We start from the raw sequence: 22082 nt of genomic DNA, 5'->3' as shown, positions 1-22082 counted from the left end.
GTGATTTTCTGGATTTGTTTTCATCTGGATTCATTTGTCATAGTTGAAGTGTACCTATGATGAAAATTACAGGCCTCTCATCTTTTTAAATGGGAGAACTTGCACAATTGGTGGCTGACTAAATACTTTTTTGCCCCACTGTATATTGTGTATGTGTGCCATTCAGAGGATGAATGGGCAAGACACCGGTTTGAGTGTGTCAAGAACTGCAACGCTGCTGGGTTTTTCATGCTCAACAGTTTACTGTGTGTATCAAGAATGGTCCAGCACCCAAATGACATTCAGCCAACTTGACACAAGTGTGGGAAACATTGGAGTCAACATGGCCCAGCATCCCTGTGGACGAATTGAGGCTGCTCTGAGCGTTAAAAGGGACTCAATATTAGTAAGGTGTTCTTAATGTTTAGTACACTCAGTGTTTAAACATGGACATGGTCAGTACACACACACACACACACACACACACACACACACACACACACACACACACACACACACACACACACACACACACACACACACACACACACACACACACACAACAATGGCTCAAATGCACTTGGCATTTTCTATCATAATGTCCCAGTTTTATAATGTATGGGAGGTCATTACAGTGTAAGAGGGATATGGTGCGGATTGTTTCAGACAGTTGAAAGACTCTTGATACAAGAGGCTAGGGATTTGGATTCACCACTGAAAGTGAGCTACACACACAGTAGCATGCATCTCTACAGTATGTACCAGACCTTACGACCAGGAATACGACTTTCCCGAAGCGGATCCTGTGTTTTGCCCACCACCCGGGACAATGGATCAGATCCCAGCCGGCGATCCAATACAACGACGTCGTAAAAGGGGCAGACGAAGCGGTCTTCTGGTCAGGCTCCGGAGACGGGCACATCGTGCACCGCTCCTGAGCATACTACTCGCCAATGTCCAGTCTCTTGACAACAAGGTTGATGAAATCCGAGCAATGGTAGCATTCCAGAGAGACATCAGAGACTGTAACGTTCTTTGCTTCACGGAAACATGGCTCACTCAAGACTTGCTATCGGAGTCGGTACAGCCAGCTAGTTTCTTCACGCATCGCGCAGACAGAAACAAACATCTTTCTGGTAAGAAGAGGGGCGGGGGGGTATGCCTTATGATTAACGAGATGTGGTGTGATCATAACAACATACAGGAACTCAAGTCCTTCTGCTCACCTGACTTAGAATTCCTCACAATCTAATGTTGACCGCATTATCTACCAAGAGAATTCTCTTCGATTATAATCACAGCCACATATATTCCCCCCCAAGCAGACACTTCGATGGCCCTGAACAAACTTTATTTGATTCTATGTAAACTGGAAACCACATATCCTGAGGCTGCATTCATTGTAGCTGGGGATTTTAACAAGGCTAATCTGAAAACAAGACTCCCTAAATTCTATCAGCATATCGATTGTGCTACCAGGGCTGGTAAAACCTCGGATCATTGTTATTCTAACTTCCGCGATGCATATAAGGCCCTCCCCCACCCTCCTTTCGGAAAAGCTGACCATGACTCCATTTTGTTGCTTCCAGCCTATAGACAGAAACTAAAACAGGAAGGTCCCGCTCTCTGGTCGGACCAGCGTTGAACAGACCTATCTGAATCCACGCTTCAAGATTGTTTCGAACGCGTGGATTGGGATATGTTCCGCATTGCGTCAAACAACAACATTAACGAATACGCTGATTCGGTGAGCGAGTTCATTAGAAAGTGCATTAGTGATGTCGTACCCACAGCAACTATTAAAACATTCCCGAACCAGAAACCGTGGATTGATGGCAGCATTCGCGCGAAACTGAAAGCGCAAACCACTGCTTTTAACCAGGGCAAGATGACCGGAAACATGACCGAATACAAACAGTGTAGCTATTCCCTCCGCAAGGCAATCAAACAAGCTAAGCGTCAGTATAGAGACAAAGTAGAGTCGCAATTCAACGGCTCAGACACAAGAGGTATGTGGCAGGGTCTACAGTCAATCACGGATTACAAAAAGATAACCAGCCCCGTCGCGTACCAGGAGGTCTTGCTCCCAGACAGATTAAACAACTTCTTTGCTCGCTTTGAGGACAATACAGTGCCACTGACACGGCCCGCTACCAAAACCTGTGGACTCTCCTTCACTGCAGCTGACGTGAGTAATAACATTTAAACGTGTTAACCCTCGCAAGTCTGCAGTCGCAGACGGCATCCCCAGCCGCGCCCTCAGAGCATGCGCAGACCAACTGACTGGTGTGTTTACGGACATATTCAATCAATCCCTATCCCAGTCTGCTGTTCCCACATGCTTCAAGAGGGCCACCATTGTTCCTGTTCCCAAGAAAGCTAAGGTAACTGAGCTAAACGACTACTGCCCCGTAGCACTCACTTCCGTCATCATGAAGTGCTTTGAGAGACTAGTCAAGGACCATATCACCTCCACCCTACCTGACGCGCTAGACCCACTCCAATTTGCTTACCACCCCAATAGGTCCTCAGACGACACAATTGCAACCACACTGCACACGGCCCTAACCCATCTGGACAAGAGGAATACCTATGTGAGAATGCTGTTCATCGACTACAGCTCAGCATTTAACACCACAGTACCCTCCAAACTCGTCATCAAGCTCAAGACCTTAGGTCTCGACCCCGCCCTGTGCAACTGGGTACTGGACTTCCTGACGGACAGCCCCCAGGTGGTGAGGGTAGGTAACAACATCTCCACCCTGCTGATCCTCAACACTGGGTCCCCACAAGGGTGCATTCTGAGCCCTCTCCTGTACTCCCTGTTCACCCACGACTGTGTGGCCATGCACGCCTCCAACTCAATCATCATTTAAATCATTTCGTCTGCAATCATTTGCAGTCGACACTACAGTGGTAGGCTTCATTACCAACAACAACGAGACGGCCTACAGGGAGGAGGTGATGGCCCTCGGAGTGTGGTGTCAGGAAAATAACCTCACACTCAATGTCAACAAAACAAAGGAGATGATCGTGGACTTCAGGAAACACCCCCTATCCAAATCGACTGGACAGTAGTGGAGAGGGTAGAGAGTTTTAATTTCCTCGGCGTACACATCACGGACAAACTGAATTGGTCCACCCACACAGACAGCGTGGTGAAGAAGGCGCAGCAGCGCCTCTTCAACCTCAGGAGGCTGATGAAATTCGACTTGTCACCAAAAGCACTCACAAGCTTTTAACAGATGCACAATCGAGAGCATCCTGTCGGGCTGTATCACCGCCTGGTATGGCAACTGCTCCTCCCACAACCGTAAGGCTCTCCAGAGGGTAGTGAGGTCTGCACAACGCATCACCGGGGGCTAACTACCTGCCCTCCATGACACCTACACCACCCAATGTCACAGGAAAGCCATAAAGATCATTAAGGACATCAACCACCCGAGCCACTGCCTGTTCACCCCAGCTAGCATCAAAGGTGGGCATGCTTACGTCTGGTGGGGTGGAGGTCTGTTGGGGGTGGAGGTCTAGTGGGGTGGAGGCCTGGTGGGGTGGAAGTCTGGTGGGGTGAAGGTCTGGTGGTTGTGGAGGTCTGGTGGGGGTGGAGGTCTGGTGGGGTGGAGGTCTGGTGGGGGTGGAGGTCTGGTTGGGGTGAAGGTCTGGTGGGGGTGGAGGTCTGGTGGGGTGGAGGTCTGGTGGGGGTGGAGGTCTGGTGGGGGTGGAGGTCTGGTGGGGTGGAGGTCTGGTGGGGGTATACTATAGGTCTAGGACATACAGATGTAGGATCTTAATTAGACCAGTACTGTTGTAGCAAAAATAATCCTGCAGAAACAGGATTTGAACATTTAGTCCATGAAGTTGCTTGATCGGTGGTTAGGTTATTAGCTGGACAAAAGTAGGCTACATACAATACTGTTAATATAACCGTGTGTTAGTGCAGGTTTTCAGTGAATTTATGTAAATCAATAAGCTCATTTGCATTTCCTGCATCACAGGAAAATTCTCAGCAACATAAGAGAGTGATCAAATTAAGATCCTACATCTGTACATGGAGCACATACAGAAGTGAATAGCTTTTATTAAGTAGGACACTTGTAGGACTTCTCCATTGATTCTATTCTACAGGGCCAATGAAAACAAGAACAGCTCAAGTCTTGTGCAAATATATTTCAACCAGGTCATGTGCAGGGGTAGATGGAGGAGTATTGAGGTCAACCCAAAGAATGCATGTTCTACATCTGAGGAGCTCAAAGTCATCTTGACACAACCTGCTGAGCTTTCTTCGCGTCCTTCACTGTGGCCTACTTTAACAGGAAGTCTTAACAACCAGGCAGGCAAAATCTGCTACTGTCCAGGCAGCGAGTGAGTTAGCACACTGTTAGTTACACAAGCACTAGGGGAGTGGGAAATCCCCTTTGGTGAGATACAGACTGGGGGCTCACATCAAACAAATCTCACCGGACATGTCCTCCCCAATCTCCCTCCTCTCCCCCTCAGCACCAATTCCAGGGCACGGAGGGGGGGCTATGGGGACATATTTTAGGGTGGGACCGGCGATCACATGACTGTGTGTGTACTTCCTCCCGAACCCCAAGGACTAGCAGAAGTCCCATGAGGCTGTTGTTTCCCACATCAAGACCAGATAACGAGCGACTTGCATAATCAATGATTAATGAAGATTATCTGTGATGAGGGATGGGTTCGGGGGGACATAACACAACATGACATGTGTTGCACACCCAGGAACCCTGTGAGAATGCTGTTCATAGACTTCTGTAACTGTACAAGCCTTGGTTTCATGCATGTTAACATCAGAAATGTGTTTTACTCACTGCTTTAGCACACTCCACCAACCCTAATGTTCTTGCCGTGTCTGAATCCTGGCTTAGGAAGGCCACCAAAAATTCTGAGATTTCCATACCCAACTACAACATTTACCATCAAGATAGAACTGCCAAAGGGGGAGGAGTTGCAATCTACTGCAGAGATAGTCTGCAAAGTTCTGTCATACTTTCCAGGTCTATGCCCAAACAGTTTGAGCTTCTAATTTTAAAAATGAATCTCTTCAGAAATAAGTCTCTTACTGTTGCCTCCTGTTATAGACCCCCCTCAGCTACCAGCTGTGCCCTGGACACCATATGTGAATTGATTGCCCCCCATCTATCGTCAGAATTTGTTCTGTTAGGTGGCCTAAACTGGGATATGCTTAACACCCTGGCAGTCCTACAGTCTCACACCAATTATCAAGGAACACACCAGGTACAACCCTAAATCCGTAAACATGGGCACCCTCATAGATATTATCCTGACCAACTTGCCCTCCAAATACACCTCTGCTGTTTTCAATCAGGATCTCAGCGATCACTGCCTCATTGCCTGCATCCGCTATAGGTCCGTGGTCAAACGACCACCCCTCATCACTGTCAAACGCTCCCTAAAACACTTCTGCGAGGAGGCCTTTCTAATCGACCTGGCCCGGGTATCCTGGAAGGATATTGACCTCATCCCGTCAGTCGAGGATGCCTGGTCGTTCTTTAAAAGTAATTGCCTCACCATCTTGAATAAGCATGCCCCTTTCAAAAAATGTAGAACTAAGAACAGATATAGCCCTTGGTTCACTCCAGACCTGACTGCCCTCGACCAGCACAAAAACATCATGTGGTGGACTGCACTAGCATCGAATAGTCCCAGCAACTTTTCAGGGAAGTCAGGAACTAATACACACAGTCAGTTAGGAAAGCTTTTTCAAACTGAAATTTGCTCCAAAACTCCCAAAAGTTTTGGGACACTCTAAAGTCCATGGAAAATAAGAGCACCTCCTCCCAGCTGCCCATTGCACTGAGGCAAGGAAACACTGTCACCACCAATAAATCCACGATAATCGAGAATTTCAATAAGCATTTCTCTACGGCTGGACACGCTTTCCTCCTGGCTACCCAAACCCAGGCCAACAGCTCCGCAGCCCCCACAGCTACTTGCCCAAGCATCCCCAGCTTCTCCTTCACCCAAATCCAGATAGCAGATGTTCTGAAAGAGCTGAAAAACCTGGACCTTTACAAATCAGCTGGGCTAGATAATCTGGACCCTCTCTTTCTAAAATTATCCACCTCCATTGTTGCAACTCCTATTACCAGTCTGTTCAACCTGTCTTTCGTATTGTCCGAGATTCCTAAAGATTGGAAAGCTGCCACGGTCATCCCCGTCTTCAAAGGTTGTGACACTCTAGACCCAAACTGTTACAGACCTATATCCATAATGCCCTGCCTTGCTAAAGTCTTCGAAAGCCAAGTTATTAACAAACAGATCACTGACCATTTCAAATTCAAAAAATGCTTTTCAACCAATCGCTACCCGCACCCGCCCGCCCGACTAGCATCACTACTCTGGACGGTTCTGACTTAGAATATGTGGACAACTACAAATGCCTAGGTGTCTGGCTAGGCTGTAAACTCTCCTTCCAGACTCATATTAAACATCTCCAATCCAAAATTACACCTAGAATCGGCTCCCTATTTCGCAACAAAGCCTCCTTCACTCACGCTGCCAAACATACCCTCGTAAAACTGACTATCCTACTGATACTCGACTTTGGCGATGTAATTTACAAAATAGCCTCCAACACTCTTCTCAGCAAATTGGATGCAGTCTATCACAGTCCATCCGTTTTGTCACCAAAGCCCCATATACCACACACACTGCGACCTGTATGCTCTCGTCGGCTGGCCCTCGCTACATATTCGTTGCCAGATCCACTGGCTCCAGGTCATCTATACGTCTTTGCTAGGTAAAGCTCCGCCTTATCTCAGCTCACTGGTCACCATAACAACACCCACCCTGAGCACACGCTCCAGGAGGTATATCTCACTGGTCACCATAACAACACCCACCCTGAGCACGCGTTCCAGCAGGTATATCTCACTGGTCATCCCCAAAGCCAACTCCTCCTTTTTGTCGCCTTTCCTTCCAGTTCTCTGCTGCCAATGACTGGAAAGAATAGCAAAAATCCCTGAATTTGGAGACTTATATCTCTCTCACTAACTTTAAGCACCAGCTATCTGAGCAGCTTACCGATCGCTGCAGCTGTACACAGCCCATCTGTAAATAGCCCATGCAACTAGCTACCTCATCCCCATATTGTTTTCATTTACTTTTTGCTCTTTTGCACACTAGTATTTCTACTTGCACATCATCATCTGCACATCTATCACTCCAGTGTTAATTTGCTTAATTGTAATTACTTTGCCACTATGGCCTATTTATTGCCTTACCTCCTCACGCCATTTGCACAAACTGTATATAGACTTTTTCTACTGTATTATTGATTGTATGTTTGTTTATTCCATGTGTAACTCTGTATTGTTGTTTGTGTCGCACTGCTTTGCTTCATCTTGGCCAGGTCGCAGTTGTAAATGAGATCTTGTTCTTAACTGGCCTACCTGGTTAAATAAAGGTGAAATAAAAAAAATTAAAAAAATTGACTACAGCTTAGCGTTCAACACCATAGTGCCCACTAAGCTCATCACTAAGCTAAGGACCCTGGGACTAAACACCTCCATCTGCAACTGGATCCTGGACTTCCTGACAGGCCTCTCAGGTGGTAAGGGTACACAACAATACATCTGCCAGGCTGATCCTCAACATTGGGACCCCTCAGGGGTGCATGCTTAGCCCCCACCGGTAATCCCTGTTCACCCACGACTGTGTGGCCAAGCACGACTCCAACACTATCATTAAGTTTGCTGACGACACCACAGTGGTAGGCCTGATCCCCGACAACGATGAGACAGCCTATAGGGAGGAGGTCAGAGACTGCCAGGACAACAACCTCTCCCTCAATGTGAGTAACACAAAGGAGTTGATCGTGGACTATAGGAAAAGGTGGGCCGAACAGGCCCCCGTTAACGTCGAAAGGGCTGAAGTGGAGCGGTTCGAGAGTTTCAAGTTCCTTGGTGTCCACATCACCAACAAACTATCATGGTCCAAACACAACAAGACAGTTGTGAAGAGGAAACGACAACACCTTTTCCCCCTCAGGAGACTGAGATTTAGCATGGGTCTCCTGGTATGGCAACTGAGAGGCATCTGACCGTAAGGCGCTACAGAGGGTAGTACGTACAGCCCAGTCCATCACTGGGACCAAGCTTCCTGACATTCAGGACCTATATACGAGCCAGTGTCAGAGGAAGGCCCAAATAATTGTCAAAGACTCCAGTCACGCAAGTCATAAGACTGCTGAACAACTAATCAAACAGCCACCTGGACTATTTGACCCCCTCCCCTCTCCCCCTTTGACCCCCCTTTATTTTTACACTGCTGCTACTCGCTGTTTATTATCTATGCATAGTCACTTTACAAATTACCTTGACTAACTTGTACCCCCGCACATTGACTCGTTATTGTTATGTAAATTTATTTTTCTACTTTTTGATTGATTAGATTTTTTTTTAACTTTAGTTTATTTAGTAAATATTTTACAACTCAATTTTTTAAAACTGCATTGTTGGTTAAGGGCTTGTAAGTCTACACCTGTTGTATTCTGTGCATGTGACAAATAAAATTTTATTTGCACTGACTGTGCTCACACACACAGCTGTAATGGCCACACACACACACACACACACATACACACACACACACACATGCAAACCCACAGTCACAATAACAATCAAAGACATCAGAAGCAATGCAGTCAGTGTCTCACAATATTAATTACAGTCCACTGCGCATTATCCTTCTCTACTGTATCCCTCTCTACTGTATCCCTCTCTACTGTATCCCTCTCTACTGTATCCCTCTTCACTGTTTCCCTCTCTACTGTATCCCTCTTTACTGTTTCCTTCTCTACTGTATCCCTCTCTACTGTATCCCTCTCTACTGTATCCCTCGCTACTATATCCCTCTCTACTGTATCCCTCTTCACTGTTTCCCTCTCTACTGTATCCCTCTTTACTGTTTCCTTCTCTACTGTATCCCTCTTTACTGTATCCCTCTCTACTGTATCCCTCTTTACTGTTTCCCTCTCTACTGTATCCCTCTTCACTGCATCCCTCTACTGTATCCCTCTCTACTGTATCCCTCTCTACTGTATCCCTCTTCACTGTATCCCTCTTCACTGCATCACTCTTCACTGCATCCCTCTACTGTATCCCTCTCAACTGTATCCCTCTTCACTGTATCCCTCTTCACTGTATCCCTCTTCACTGTATCCCTCTTTACTGTTTCCCTCTTTACTGTATCCCTCTCTACTGTATCCATCTTCACTGTATCCCTCTTTACTGTTTCCCTCTTTACTGTATCCCTCTCTACTGTATCCCTCTTTACTGTATCCCTCTCTACTGTATCCCTCTTTACTGTATCCCTCTCTACTGTATCCCTCTCTACTGTATCCCTCTTCACTGTTTCCCTCTCTACTGTATCCCTCTTTACTGTTTCCTTCTCTACTGTATCCCTCTCTACTGTATCCCTCTCTACTGTATCCCTCTCTACTGTATCCCTCTTCACTGTATCCCTCTTCACTGCATCCCTCTTCACTGCATCCCTCTACTGTATCCCTCTTCACTGTATCCCTCTTCATTGTATCCCTCTTCATTGTATCCCTCTTCACTGTATCCCTCTTTACTGTTTCCCTCTTTACTGTATCCCTCTCTACTGTATCCATCTCACTGTTTCCCTCTTTACTGTATCCCTCTCTACTGTATCCCTCTCTACTGTATCCCTCTTTACTGTATCCCTCTCTACTGTATCCCTCTTCACTGTATCCCTCTTCATTGTATCCCTCTTCATTGTATCCCTCTTCACTGTATCCCTCTTTACTGTTTCCCTCTTTACTGTATCCCTCTCTACTGTATCCATCTCACTGTTTCCCTCTTTACTGTATCCCTCTCTACTGTATCCCTCTCTACTGTATCCCTCTTTACTGTATCCCTCTCTACTGTATCCCTCTTTACTGTATCCCTCTTCACTGCATCCCTCTCTACTGTATCCCTCTTTACTGTATCCCTCTCTACTGTATCCCTCTCTACTGTATCCCTCTCTACTGTATCCCTCTTCACTGTATCCCTCTTCATTGTATCCCTCTTCACTGTATCCCTCTTACTGTATCCCTCTTTACTGTTTCCCTCTTTACTGTATCCCTCTCTACTGTATCCCTCTCTACTGTATCATTCTCTACTGTATCCCTCTCTACTGTATCCCTCTTTACTGTATCCCTCTCTACTGTATCCCTCTCTACTCTATCCCACTCTACTGTATCCCTCTTTACTGTATCCATCTCTACTGTATCCCTCTTTACTGTATCCCTCTCTACTGTATTCCTCTTCACTGTATCCCTCTCTACTGTATCCCTCTTCACTGTTTCCCTCTCTACTGTATCCATATCTACTGTATCCATATCTACTGTATCCATATCTACTGTATCCCTCTCTACTGTATTCCTCTTTACTGTATCCCTTTCTACTGTATCCCTCTTCACTGTATCCCTCTCTACTGTTTCCCTCTTTACTGTTTCCCTCTCTACTGTATCCCTCTTCACTTTTTACTTGTTTACTGTATCGCTCTATGCTGTATCCCTCTCTAATGTATCCCTATTCAATCCATTCCTCTTTACTGTATCCCTCTACTGTATCTGCATTCCTCTACTGTATCCCTCTCTACTGTATCCCTCTCTACTGTATCCCTCTTCATTGTATCCCTCTCTACTGTATCCCTCTTCACTGCATCCCTCTACTGTATCCCTCTCTACTGTATCCCTCTTCACTGTATCCCTCTTCATTGTATCCCTCTTCACTGTATCCCTCTTTACTGTTTCCCTCTTTACTGTATCCCTCTCTACTGTATCCATCTTCACTGTATCCCTCTTTACTGTTTCCCTCTTTACTGTATCCCTCTCTACTGTATCCCTCTTTACTGTATCCCTCTTTACTGTATCCCTCTCTACTGTATCCCTCTTTACTGTATCCCACTCTACTGTATCCCTCTCTACTGTATCCCTCTCTACTGTATCCCTCTCTACTGTATCCCTCTTCACTGTATCCCTCTCTACTGTATTCCTCTCTACTGTTTCCCTCACTACTGTATCCCTCTTAATTGTATCCCTCTTTACTGTTTCCCTCTCTACTGTATCCCTCTTCACTTTATACTTGTTACTGTATCGCTCTATGCTGTATCCCTCTCTACTGTATCCCTCTTCACTTTATACTTGTTACTGTATCGCTCTATGCTGTATCCCTCTCTACTGTATCCCTCTTCACTTTATACTTGTTACTGTATCGCTCTATGCTGTATCCCTCTCTACTGTATCCCTCTTCATTGTATCCCTCTCTACAGTATCCTTCCTCACTGTATCCTTCTTCACTGTTTCCCTCTCTACTGTATCCCTCTCTACTGTATCCCTCTTTACTGTATCCCTTTCTACTGTATCCCTTTCCACTGTTTCCCTCTCTACTGTTTCCCTCTTTACTGTTTCCTTCTTTACTGTTTCCCTCTCTACTATATCCCTCTTCACTTAATACTTGTTTACTGTATGGCTCTATGCTGTATCCCTCTCTAATGTATCCCTATTCAATCCATTCCTCTTTACTGTATCCCTCTACTGTATCTGTCTCTACTATATCCCTCTTTACTCTATCCCTCTTCACTGCATCCCTCTACTGTATCCCTCTCTACTGTATCCCTCTTTACTGTATCCTTCTTTACTGTATCCCTCTCTACTGTATCCCTCTCTACTGTATCCCTCTCTACTGTATCCCTCTTTACTGTATCCCTCTCTACTGTATCCCTCTCTACTGTAGCCCTCTCTACTGTATCCCTCTTTACTGTATACATCTCTACTGTATCCCTCTTTATTGTATCCCTCTCTACTGTATCCCTCTTCACTGTATCCCTCTTTACTGTATCCCTCTTCACTGTATCCCTCTCTATACTGTATCCCTCTCTACTGTATCCCTCTTCATTGTATCACTCTTCATTGTATCACTCTTCACTGTATCACTATCTACTGTATCCCTGTCTACTGTTTCCCTCTCTACTGTATCCCTCTCTACTGTATCCCTCTTCACTGTATCCCTCTCTATACTGTATCCCTCTCTACTGTATCCCTCTCTACTGTATCCCTCTTCATTGTATCACTCTTCATTGTATCACTCTTCACTGTATCAATTTCTACTGTATCCCTGTCTACTGTTTCCCTCTCTACTGTATCCCTCTCTCTACTGTATCCCTCTCTACTGTATCCCTATTTACTGTATCCCGTTCTACTGTATCCCTTTCCACTGTTTCCCTCTCTACTGTTTCCCTCTTTACTGTTTCCCTCTCTACTGTATCCCTCTTCACTTAATACTTGTTTACTGTATTGCTCTATGCTGTTTCCCTCTCTAATGTATCCCTATTCAATCCATTCCACTTTACTGTATCCCTCTACTGTATTCCTCTCTACTGTATCCCTCTTTACTCTATCCCTCTTCACTGCATCCCTCTACTGTATCTCTCTCTACTGTATCCCTCTCTACTGTATCCCTCTTTACTGTATTCCTCTTTACTGTATCCCTCTCTACTGTATCCCTCTCTACTGTATCCCTCTATTGTATCCCTCTCTACTTTATCCCTTTTAACTGTATCCCTCTCTACTGTATCCCTCTTTACTCTATCCCTCTCTACTGTATCCCTCTCTACTTTATCCCTCTCTACATTATCCCTATCTACATTATCCCTCTTCACTGTATCCCTCTTCACTCTTTCCCTCTCTACTGTTTCCCTCTCTACTGTATCCCTCTCTACTGTTTCCCTCTCTACTGTATCCATATCTAATGTATCCCTCTCTACTTTATCCCTCTCTACAGTATCCCTCCTCACTGTATCCTTCTTCACTGTTTCCCTCTCTACTGTATCCCTCTCTACTGTATCCCTTTCTACTGTAGCCCTCTCTACTGTATCCCTCTTTACTGTATCCATCTCTACTGTATCCCTCTTTTCTCTATACTTCTCCTCACCCTAACCTCTATACCTCTCTACCTTATTATAAACTAACCCCTCCATATACCCCCTCACCCTAACCTTATTATAACCTAACCCCTCCATATACCCCCTCACCCTGACCTTATTATAAACTAACCCCTCCATATACCCCCTCACCCTAACCTTATCATAACCTAACCCTTCCATATACCCCCTCACCCTGACCTTATTATAAACTAACCCCTCCATATACCCCCTCACCCTAACTTAACTCACCCTAACCCCCTCACCCTCACCCTAACTCACCCTAACTTATTATAACTTAACCCCTCCATATACCTCCTCACCCTAACCTTATTATAACTTAACCCCTCCATATACCTCCTCACCCTAACCTTATTATAAACTAACCCCTCCATATACCCCCTCACCCTAACCTTATTATAAACTAACCCCTCCATATACCCCCTCACCCTAACCTTATTATAACCTAACCCCTCCATATACCCCCTCACCCTGACCTTATTATAAACTAACCCCTCCATATACCCCCTCACCCTAACCGTATTATAACCTAACCCCTCCATATACCCCCTCACCCTGACCTTATTATAATTATAACCTAACCCCTCCATATACCCCCTCACCCTGACCTTATTATAAACTAACCCCTCCATATACCCCCTCACCCTGACCTTATTATAACCTAACCCTTCCATATACCCCCTCACCCTGACCTTATTATAAACTAACCCCTCCATATACCCCCTCACCCTAACCTTATTATAACCTAACCCTTCCATATACCCCCTCACCCTAATCTTATTATAAACTAACCCCTCCATATACCTCCTCACCCTAACCTTATCATAACCTAACCCTTCCATATACCCCCTCACCCTGACCTTATTATAAACTAACCCCTCCATATACCCCCTCACCCTAACCTTATCATAACCTAACCCTTCCATATACCCCCTCACCCTGACCTTATTATAAACTAACCCCTCCATATACCCCCTCACCCTAACCTTATTATAACTTAACCCCTCCATATACCTCCTCACCCTAACCTTATCATAAACTAACCCCTCCATATACCCCCTCACCCTAACCTTATTATAAACTAACCCCTCCATATACCCCCTCACCCTAAACTTATTATAAACTAACCCCTCCATATACCCCCTCACCCTAACCTTATTATAAACTAACCATTCCATATACCCCCTCACCCTGACCTTATTATAAACTAACCCCTCCATATACCCCTCACACTGACCTTATTATAACCTAACCCCTCCATATACCCCCTCACACTGACCTTATTATAACCTAACCCCTCCATATACCCCCTCACACTGACCTTATTATAACCTAACCCCTCCATATACCCCTCACACTGACCTTATTATAACCTAACCCTTCCATATACCTCCTCACCCTAACCTTATCATAACCTAATCCCTCCATATACCTCCTCACCCTAACCTTATTATAAACTAACCCCTTCATATACCCCTCACCCTGACCTTATTATAACCTAACCCTTCCATATACCTCCTCACCCTAACCTTATCATAACCTAATCCCTCCATATACATCCTCACCCTAACCTTATTATAAACTAACCCCTTCATATACCCCCTCACACTGACCTTATTATAACCTAACCCCTCCATATACCCCTCACACTGACCTTATTATAACCTAACCCTTCCATATACCTCCTCACCCTAACCTTATCATAACCTAATCCCTCCATATACCTCCTCACCCTAACCTTATTATAAACTAACCCCTTCATATACCTCCTCACCCTAACCTTATTATAAACTAACCCCTTCATATACCCCCTCACCCTAACCTTATTATAACGTAACCCTTCCATATACCTCCTCACCCTAACCTTATTATAAACTAACCCTTCCATATACCTCCTCACCCTGACCTTATTATGAACTAACCCCTCCATATACCTCCTCACACTAACCTTATTATAAACTAACCCCTCCATATACCTCCTCACCCTAACCTTATTATAACTTAACCCCTCCATATACCTCCTCACCCTAACCTTATTATAAACTAACCCCTCCATATACCCCCTCACCCTAACCTTATTATAAACTCACCCCTCCATATACCCCCTCACCCTAACCTTATCATAAACTAACCCCTCCATATACCCCCTCACCCTAACCTTATTATAAACTAACCCCTCCATATACCCCCACACCCTAACCTTATTATAACCTAACCCCTCCATATACCCCCTCACCCTGACCTTATTATAAACTAACCCCTCCATATACCCCCTCACCCTAACCTTATTATAAACTAACCCCTCCATATACCCCCTCACCCTGACCTTATTATAAACTAACCCCTCCATATACCCCCTCACCCTAACCTTATTATAACGTAACCCTTCCATATACCTCCTCACCCTAACCTTATTATAAACTAACCATTCCATATACCCCCTCACCCTAACCTTATTATAAACTAACCCCTTCATATACCCCTCACCCTGACCTTATTATAACCTAACCCTTCCATATACCTCCTCACCCTAACCTTATCATAACCTAATCCCTCCATATACCTCCTCACCCTAACCTTATTATAAACTAACCCCTTCATATACCTCCTCACCCTAACCTTATTATAAACTAACCCCTTCATATACCCCCTCACCCTAACCTTATTATAAACTAACCCCTTCATATACCCCCTCACCCTAACCTTATTATAAACTAACCCCTCCATATACCTCCTCACCCTAACCTTATCATAACCTAATCCCTCCATATACCTCCTCACCCTAACCTTATTATAAACTAACCCCTTCATATACCTCCTCACCCTAACCTTATTATAAACTAACCCTTCCATATACCTCCTCACCCTAACCTTATTATAAACTAACCCTTCCATATACCTCCTCACCCTAACCTTATTATAACGTAACCCTTCCATATACCTCCTCACCCTAACCTTATTATAAACTAACCCCTTCATATACCCCTCACCCTGACCTTATTATAACCTAACCCTTCCATATACCTCCTCACCCTAACCTTATCATAACCTAATCCCTCCATATACCTCCTCACCCTAACCTTATTATAAACTAACCCCTTCATATACCTCCTCACCCTGACCTTATTATAAACTAACCCCTTCATATACCTCCTCACCCTAACCTTATTATAAACTAACCCCTTCATATACCCCCTCACCCTAACCTTATTATAAACTAACCCTTCCATATACCTCCTCACCCTAACCTTATTATAACCTAACCCTTCCATATTCCTCCTCACCCTAACCTTATCATAAACTAACCCCTCCATATACCTCCTCACCCTAACCTTATCATAACCTAACCTAACCCCTCCATATACCCCCTCACCCTAACCTTATCATAACCTAACCCTTCCATATACCTCCTCACCCTGACCTTATTATAAACTAACCCCTCCATATACCCCCTCACCCTAACCTTATTATAACCTAACCCTTCCATATACCTCCTCACCCTAACCTTATTATAAACTAACCCCTCCATATACCCCCTCACCCTAACCTTATTATAAACTAACCCTTCCATATACCCCCTCACCCTAACCTTATCATAACCTAACCCTTCCATATACCTCCTCACCCTAACCTTATCATAACCTAACCCCTCCATATACCTCCTCACCCTAACCTTATTATAAACTAACCCCTCCATATACCCCCTCACCCTAACCTTATCATAACCTAACCCCTCCTGCTAACCCCTCTTAACCCCCTCTATCGCCTGCTTGTCTCCCCAGGAGAGATGGAGGAGCTGGAGGCTCTGTGGCTGACGGGGATCTGCCACAACGAGAAGAACGAGGTGATGAGCAGCCAGCTGGACGTGGACAACATGGCAGGTGTCTTCTACATGCTGGGGGCGGCCATGGCTCTGTCGCTCATCACCTTCATTGCCGAGCACGCCTTCTACTGGCAACTGCGCTTCTGCTTCATGGGCTACTGCACCGGAAAGCCAGGCTTTACCTTCTCCATCAGCAGGGTGAGTTATTGGCTGGATTGGAGCACGTCTTTAACCGGACCGGTACTTCCTGGCCAGGTTGCTAATACTCTGTGCTTATGCCACATTCACATCATGTCGGAAACTTGGGACTTCCGAGTTCAAATTAACGTAAGTTATTTGCGTAGGGCTTAATATTTGTTTATTCTGATACTTCCCAAGTGAGAAACTTGAGTATAATCTTTCTACAACGAGTAAGCTGACATGATGTGACCCCGGCATAATGAAACCTATACTAATAAGCTAATGATACTTTGTTTAACTGTGATAGAGACATAGTAATCAGTAATGACACTGCATGATACCCTTTGAGCAAGGATAACAAAACGAGTATAACTACCGATATTGTGAACGCTAATAGAATTCAGGCTAATCCGTGCTAACGGTGCTAGCAAAACTAGCATAACAAACATCGCCAATGGGCCTTTTGAAAGGCTTTTTAATATATAACACTAACGCTAAGGCTCTTACAGTTAGTTACATGCCCACTGATTCCAGTTGTATGGAAGGGTAAACACCAAGCCTTATCACGGTGTTGTTGCGTCTTTAAATGGGGACTGCTCCGAGGGCAGTTTATGCGGGTCATTTACCATGGCAGTTGTCATGGCAGTTATTATTGTAAGTCAGAGAGCTTGTTTACGCATGAAAAACAATTGCTTGAGGAACAATCACATTTGCATAATGTTACCTTTTAAGAGAGGGGGGAATGTTTTTGTTGTTGCACACTCATTGAACTCAATTATCATTCATTTGAGAAATTGACGCACATGTTTACCTGCCTGAACTTCTTAAGAAAGGTTTTTCTTATATCCTTTTGAGCATTTTGAAATGCAGTTTTCTCTACTGTATCCTTCCTCTTTTGGGAGCTTGACGATAGTTACTCTGTAATACAGCAATAATGGTTTTATGCAAAGTACATACATTGGGACGGCAGTGTAGCCTAGTGGTTAGAGCATTGGACTAGTAACTGAAAGGTTGCAAGTTCAAATCCCCGAGCTGACAAGGTACAAAATCTGTCGTTCTGCCCCTGAACAGGCAGTTAACCGACTGTTCCTAGGCCGTCATTGAAATTAAGAATTTGTTCGTAACTGACTTGCCTAGTAAAATAAAAATAAATAAATACAATAGTTTATATGTAGGGAGAGCCTCGATAGAATACAAATTCAGTATTTATTGGTTCAAGCGTACAGGTGTTGATGTTATTTGGCAGTTGCATTACAGAATTCATTTTCACCCTCTACACTATTACAGACTACCCCTCGTCTAATTATTGCCACCTGCAAGAGATATTAGTCTATTACAGATTTCTATGCCTGGTTTAGTGCTCCAGTTATGGAGGGTGGGAGGAAGTATAGCGCTCAACCAATCTGCACACATACAGGGAGGGAGGAAGTATAGCGCTCAACCAATCTGCACACATACAGGGAGGGAGGAAGTATAGCGCTCAACCAATCTGCACACATACAGGGAGAGAGGAAGTATAGCGCTCAACCAATCTGCACACATACAGGGAGGGAGGAAGTATAGCGCTCAACCAATCTGCACACATACAGGGAGGGAGGAAGTATAGCGCTCAACCAATCTGCACACATACAGGGAGGGAGGAAGTATAGCGCTCAACCAATCTGCACACATACAGGGAGGGAGGGAGTATAGCGCTCAACCAATCTGCACACATACAGGGAGGGAGGGAGGGAGGGAGGGAGGGAGGGAGGGAGGGAGGGAGGGAGGGAGGGAGGGAGGGGGAGGATAGCGCTCAACCAATCTGCACACATACAGGGAGGGAGGAAGTATAGCGCTCAACCAATCTGCACACATACAGGGAGGGAGGGAGGGAGGGAGGGAGGGAGGGAGGGAGGGAGGGGGAGTATAGCGCTCAACCAATCTGCACACATACAGGGAGGGAGGGAGGGAGGGAGGGAGGAAGTATAGCGCTCAACCAATCTGCACACATACAGGGAGGGAGGAAGTATAGCGCTCAACCAATCTGCACACATACAGGGAGGGAGGGAGGGAGGGGGAGGGAGGGAGGGAGGGAGGGAGGGAGGGAGGGAGGGAGGGAGGGAGGGAGGGAGGGAGGGAGGGAGGGAGTATAGCGCTCAACCAATCTGCACACATACAGGGAGGGAGGGAGGGAGGGAGGAAGTATAGCGCTCAACCAATCTGCACACATACAGGGAGGGAGGAAGTATAGCGCTCAACCAATCTGCACACATACAGGGAGGGAGGAAGTATAGCTCTCAACCAATCTGCACACATACAGGGAGGGAGGGAGGGAGGGAGTATAGCGCTCAACCAATCTGCACACATACAGGGAGGGAGGGAGGGAGGGAGGAAGTATAGCGCTCAACCAATCTGCACACATACAGGGAGGGAGGAAGTATAGCGTTCAACCAATCTGCACACATACAGGGAGGGAGGAAGTATAGCGCTCAACCAATCTGCACACATACAGGGAGGTAGGAAGTATAGCTCTCAACCAATCTGCACACATACAGGGAGGGAGGAAGTATAGCGCTCAACCAATCTGCACACATACAGGGAGGGAGGAAGTATAGCTCTCAACCAATTTGCACACATACAGGGAGGGAGGAAGTATAGCGCTCAACCAATCTGCACACATACAGGGAGGGAGGGAGGGAGGGAGGAAGTATAGCGCTCAACCAATCTGCACACATACAGGGAGGGAGGAAGTATAGCGTTCAACCAATCTGCACACATACAGGGAGGGAGGAAGTATAGCGCTCAACCAATCTGCACACATACAGGGAGGTAGGAAGTATAGCTCTCAACCAATCTGCACACATACAGGGAGGGAGGAAGTATAGCGCTCAACCAATCTGCACACATACAGGGAGGGAGGAAGTATAGCTCTCAACCAATTTGCACACATACAGGGAGGGAGGAAGTATAGCGCTCAACCAATCTGCACACATACAGAGAGGGAGGAAGTATAGCGCTCAACCAATCTGCACACATACAGGAAGGGAGGAAGTATAGCGCTCAACCAATCTGCACACATACAGGGAGGGAGGAAGTATAGCGCTCAACCAATCTGCACACATACAGGGAGGGAGGAAGTATAGCGCTCAACCAATCTGCACACATACAGGGAGGGAGGAAGTATTGCGCTCAACCAATCTGCACACATACAGGGAGGGAGGAAGTATAGCTCTCAACCAATTTGCACACATACAGGGAGAGAGGAAGTATAGCGCTCAACCAATCTGCACACATACAGGGAGGGAGGAAGTATAGCTCTCAACCAATCTGCACACATACAGGGAGGGAGGAAGTATAGCGCTCAACCAATCTGCACACATACAGGGAGGGAGGAAGTATAGCGCTCAACCAATCTGCACACATACAGGGAGGGAGGAAGTATAGCGCTCAACCAATCTGCACACATACAGGGAGAGAGGAAGTATAGCGCTCAACCAATCTGCACACATACAGGGAGGGAAGGAGGGAGGGAGGAAGTATAGCGCTCAACCAATCTGCACACGTACAGGGAGGGAGGAAGTATAGCGCTCAACCAATCTGCACACATACAGGGAGGGAGGAAGTATAGCACTCAACCAATCTGCACACATACAGGGAGGGAGGAAGTATAGCGCTCAACCAATCTGCACACATACAGGGAGGGAGGAAGTATAGCGCTCAACCAATCTGCACACATACAGGGAGGGAGGGAGGGAGGGAGGGAGGAAGTATAGCGCTCAACCAATCTGCACACATACAGGGAGGGAGGAAGTATAGCGCTCAACCAATCTGCACACATACAGGGAGGGAGGGGGAGGGAGGGAGGGAGGGAGGGAGGGAGGGAGGGAGTATAGCGCTCAACCAATCTGCACACATACAGGGAGGGAGGGAGGGAGGGAGGGAGGAAGTATAGCGCTCAACCAATCTGCACACATACAGGGAGGGAGGAAGTATAGCGCTCAACCAATCTGCACACATACAGGGAGGGAGGGAGGGAGGGAGGGAGGGAGGGAGGAAGTATAGCGCTCAACCAATCTGCACACATACAGGGAGTGAGGAAGTATAGCGCTCAACCAATCTGCACACATACAGGGAGGGAGGAAGTATAGCTCTCAACCAATCTGCACACATACAGGGAGGGAGGGAGGGAGGGAGTATAGCGCTCAACCAATCTGCACACAAACAGGGAGGGAGGAAGTATAGCGCTCAACCAATCTGCACACATACAGGGAGGGAGGAAGTATAGCTCTCAACCAATCTGCACACATACAGGGAGGGAGGGAGGGAGGGAGTATAGCGCTCAACCAATCTGCACACATACAGGGAGGGAGGGAGGGAGGGAGGAAGTATAGCGCTCAACCAATCTGCACACATACAGGGAGGGAGGAAGTATAGCGTTCAACCAATCTGCACACATACAGGGAGGGAGGAAGTATAGCGCTCAACCAATCTGCACACATACAGGGAGGGAGGAAGTATAGCGCTCAACCAATCTGCACACATACAGGGAGGGAAGAAGTATAGCTCTCAACCAATTTGCACACATACAGGGAGGGAGGAAGTATAGCGCTCAACCAATCTGCACACATACAGAGAGGGAGGAAGTATAGCGCTCAACCAATCTGCACACATACAGGGAGGGAGGAAGTATTGCGCTCAACCAATCTGCACACATACAGGGAGGGAGGAAGTATAGCTCTCAACCAATTTGCACACATACAGGGAGAGAGGAAGTATAGCGCTCAACCAATCTGCACACATACAGGGAGGGAGGAAGTATAGCTCTCAACCAATCTGCACACATACAGGGAGGGAGGAAGTATAGCGCTCAACCAATCTGCACACATACAGGGAGGGAGGAAGTATAGCGCTCAACCAATCTGCACACATACAGGGAGGGAGGAAGTATAGCGCTCAACCAATCTGCACACATACAGGGAGAGAGGAAGTATAGCGCTCAACCAATCTGCACACATACAGGGAGGGAGGAAGTATAGCTCTCAACCAATTTGCACACATACAGAGAGGGAGGAAGTATAGCACTCAACCAATCTGCACACATACAGGGAGGGAAGGAGGGAGGGAG

The 22082-nt window shown here is 46.1% G+C and overlaps 1 protein-coding gene across 1 annotated transcript in view; it reads left to right on the top strand.

Moving 5' to 3' along the window:
• Positions 1-22082, top strand: part of LOC135524708 (glutamate receptor ionotropic, NMDA 2B-like) — a 148797-nt gene that overhangs the window by 112483 nt on the left and 14232 nt on the right. The window contains 1 exon segment of the mRNA XM_064952480.1: positions 16758-16996. Coding sequence (XP_064808552.1) covers positions 16758-16996 — 239 coding nt within the window.

This window comes from Oncorhynchus masou, chromosome 4, assembly GCF_036934945.1.
Source record: "Oncorhynchus masou masou isolate Uvic2021 chromosome 4, UVic_Omas_1.1, whole genome shotgun sequence".
In the NCBI taxonomy this organism is placed as follows: domain Eukaryota; kingdom Metazoa; phylum Chordata; class Actinopteri; order Salmoniformes; family Salmonidae; genus Oncorhynchus; species Oncorhynchus masou.
Note: the sequence above shows the minus strand (reverse complement) of the source record. Positions and strands in the feature narration are given on the sequence as shown.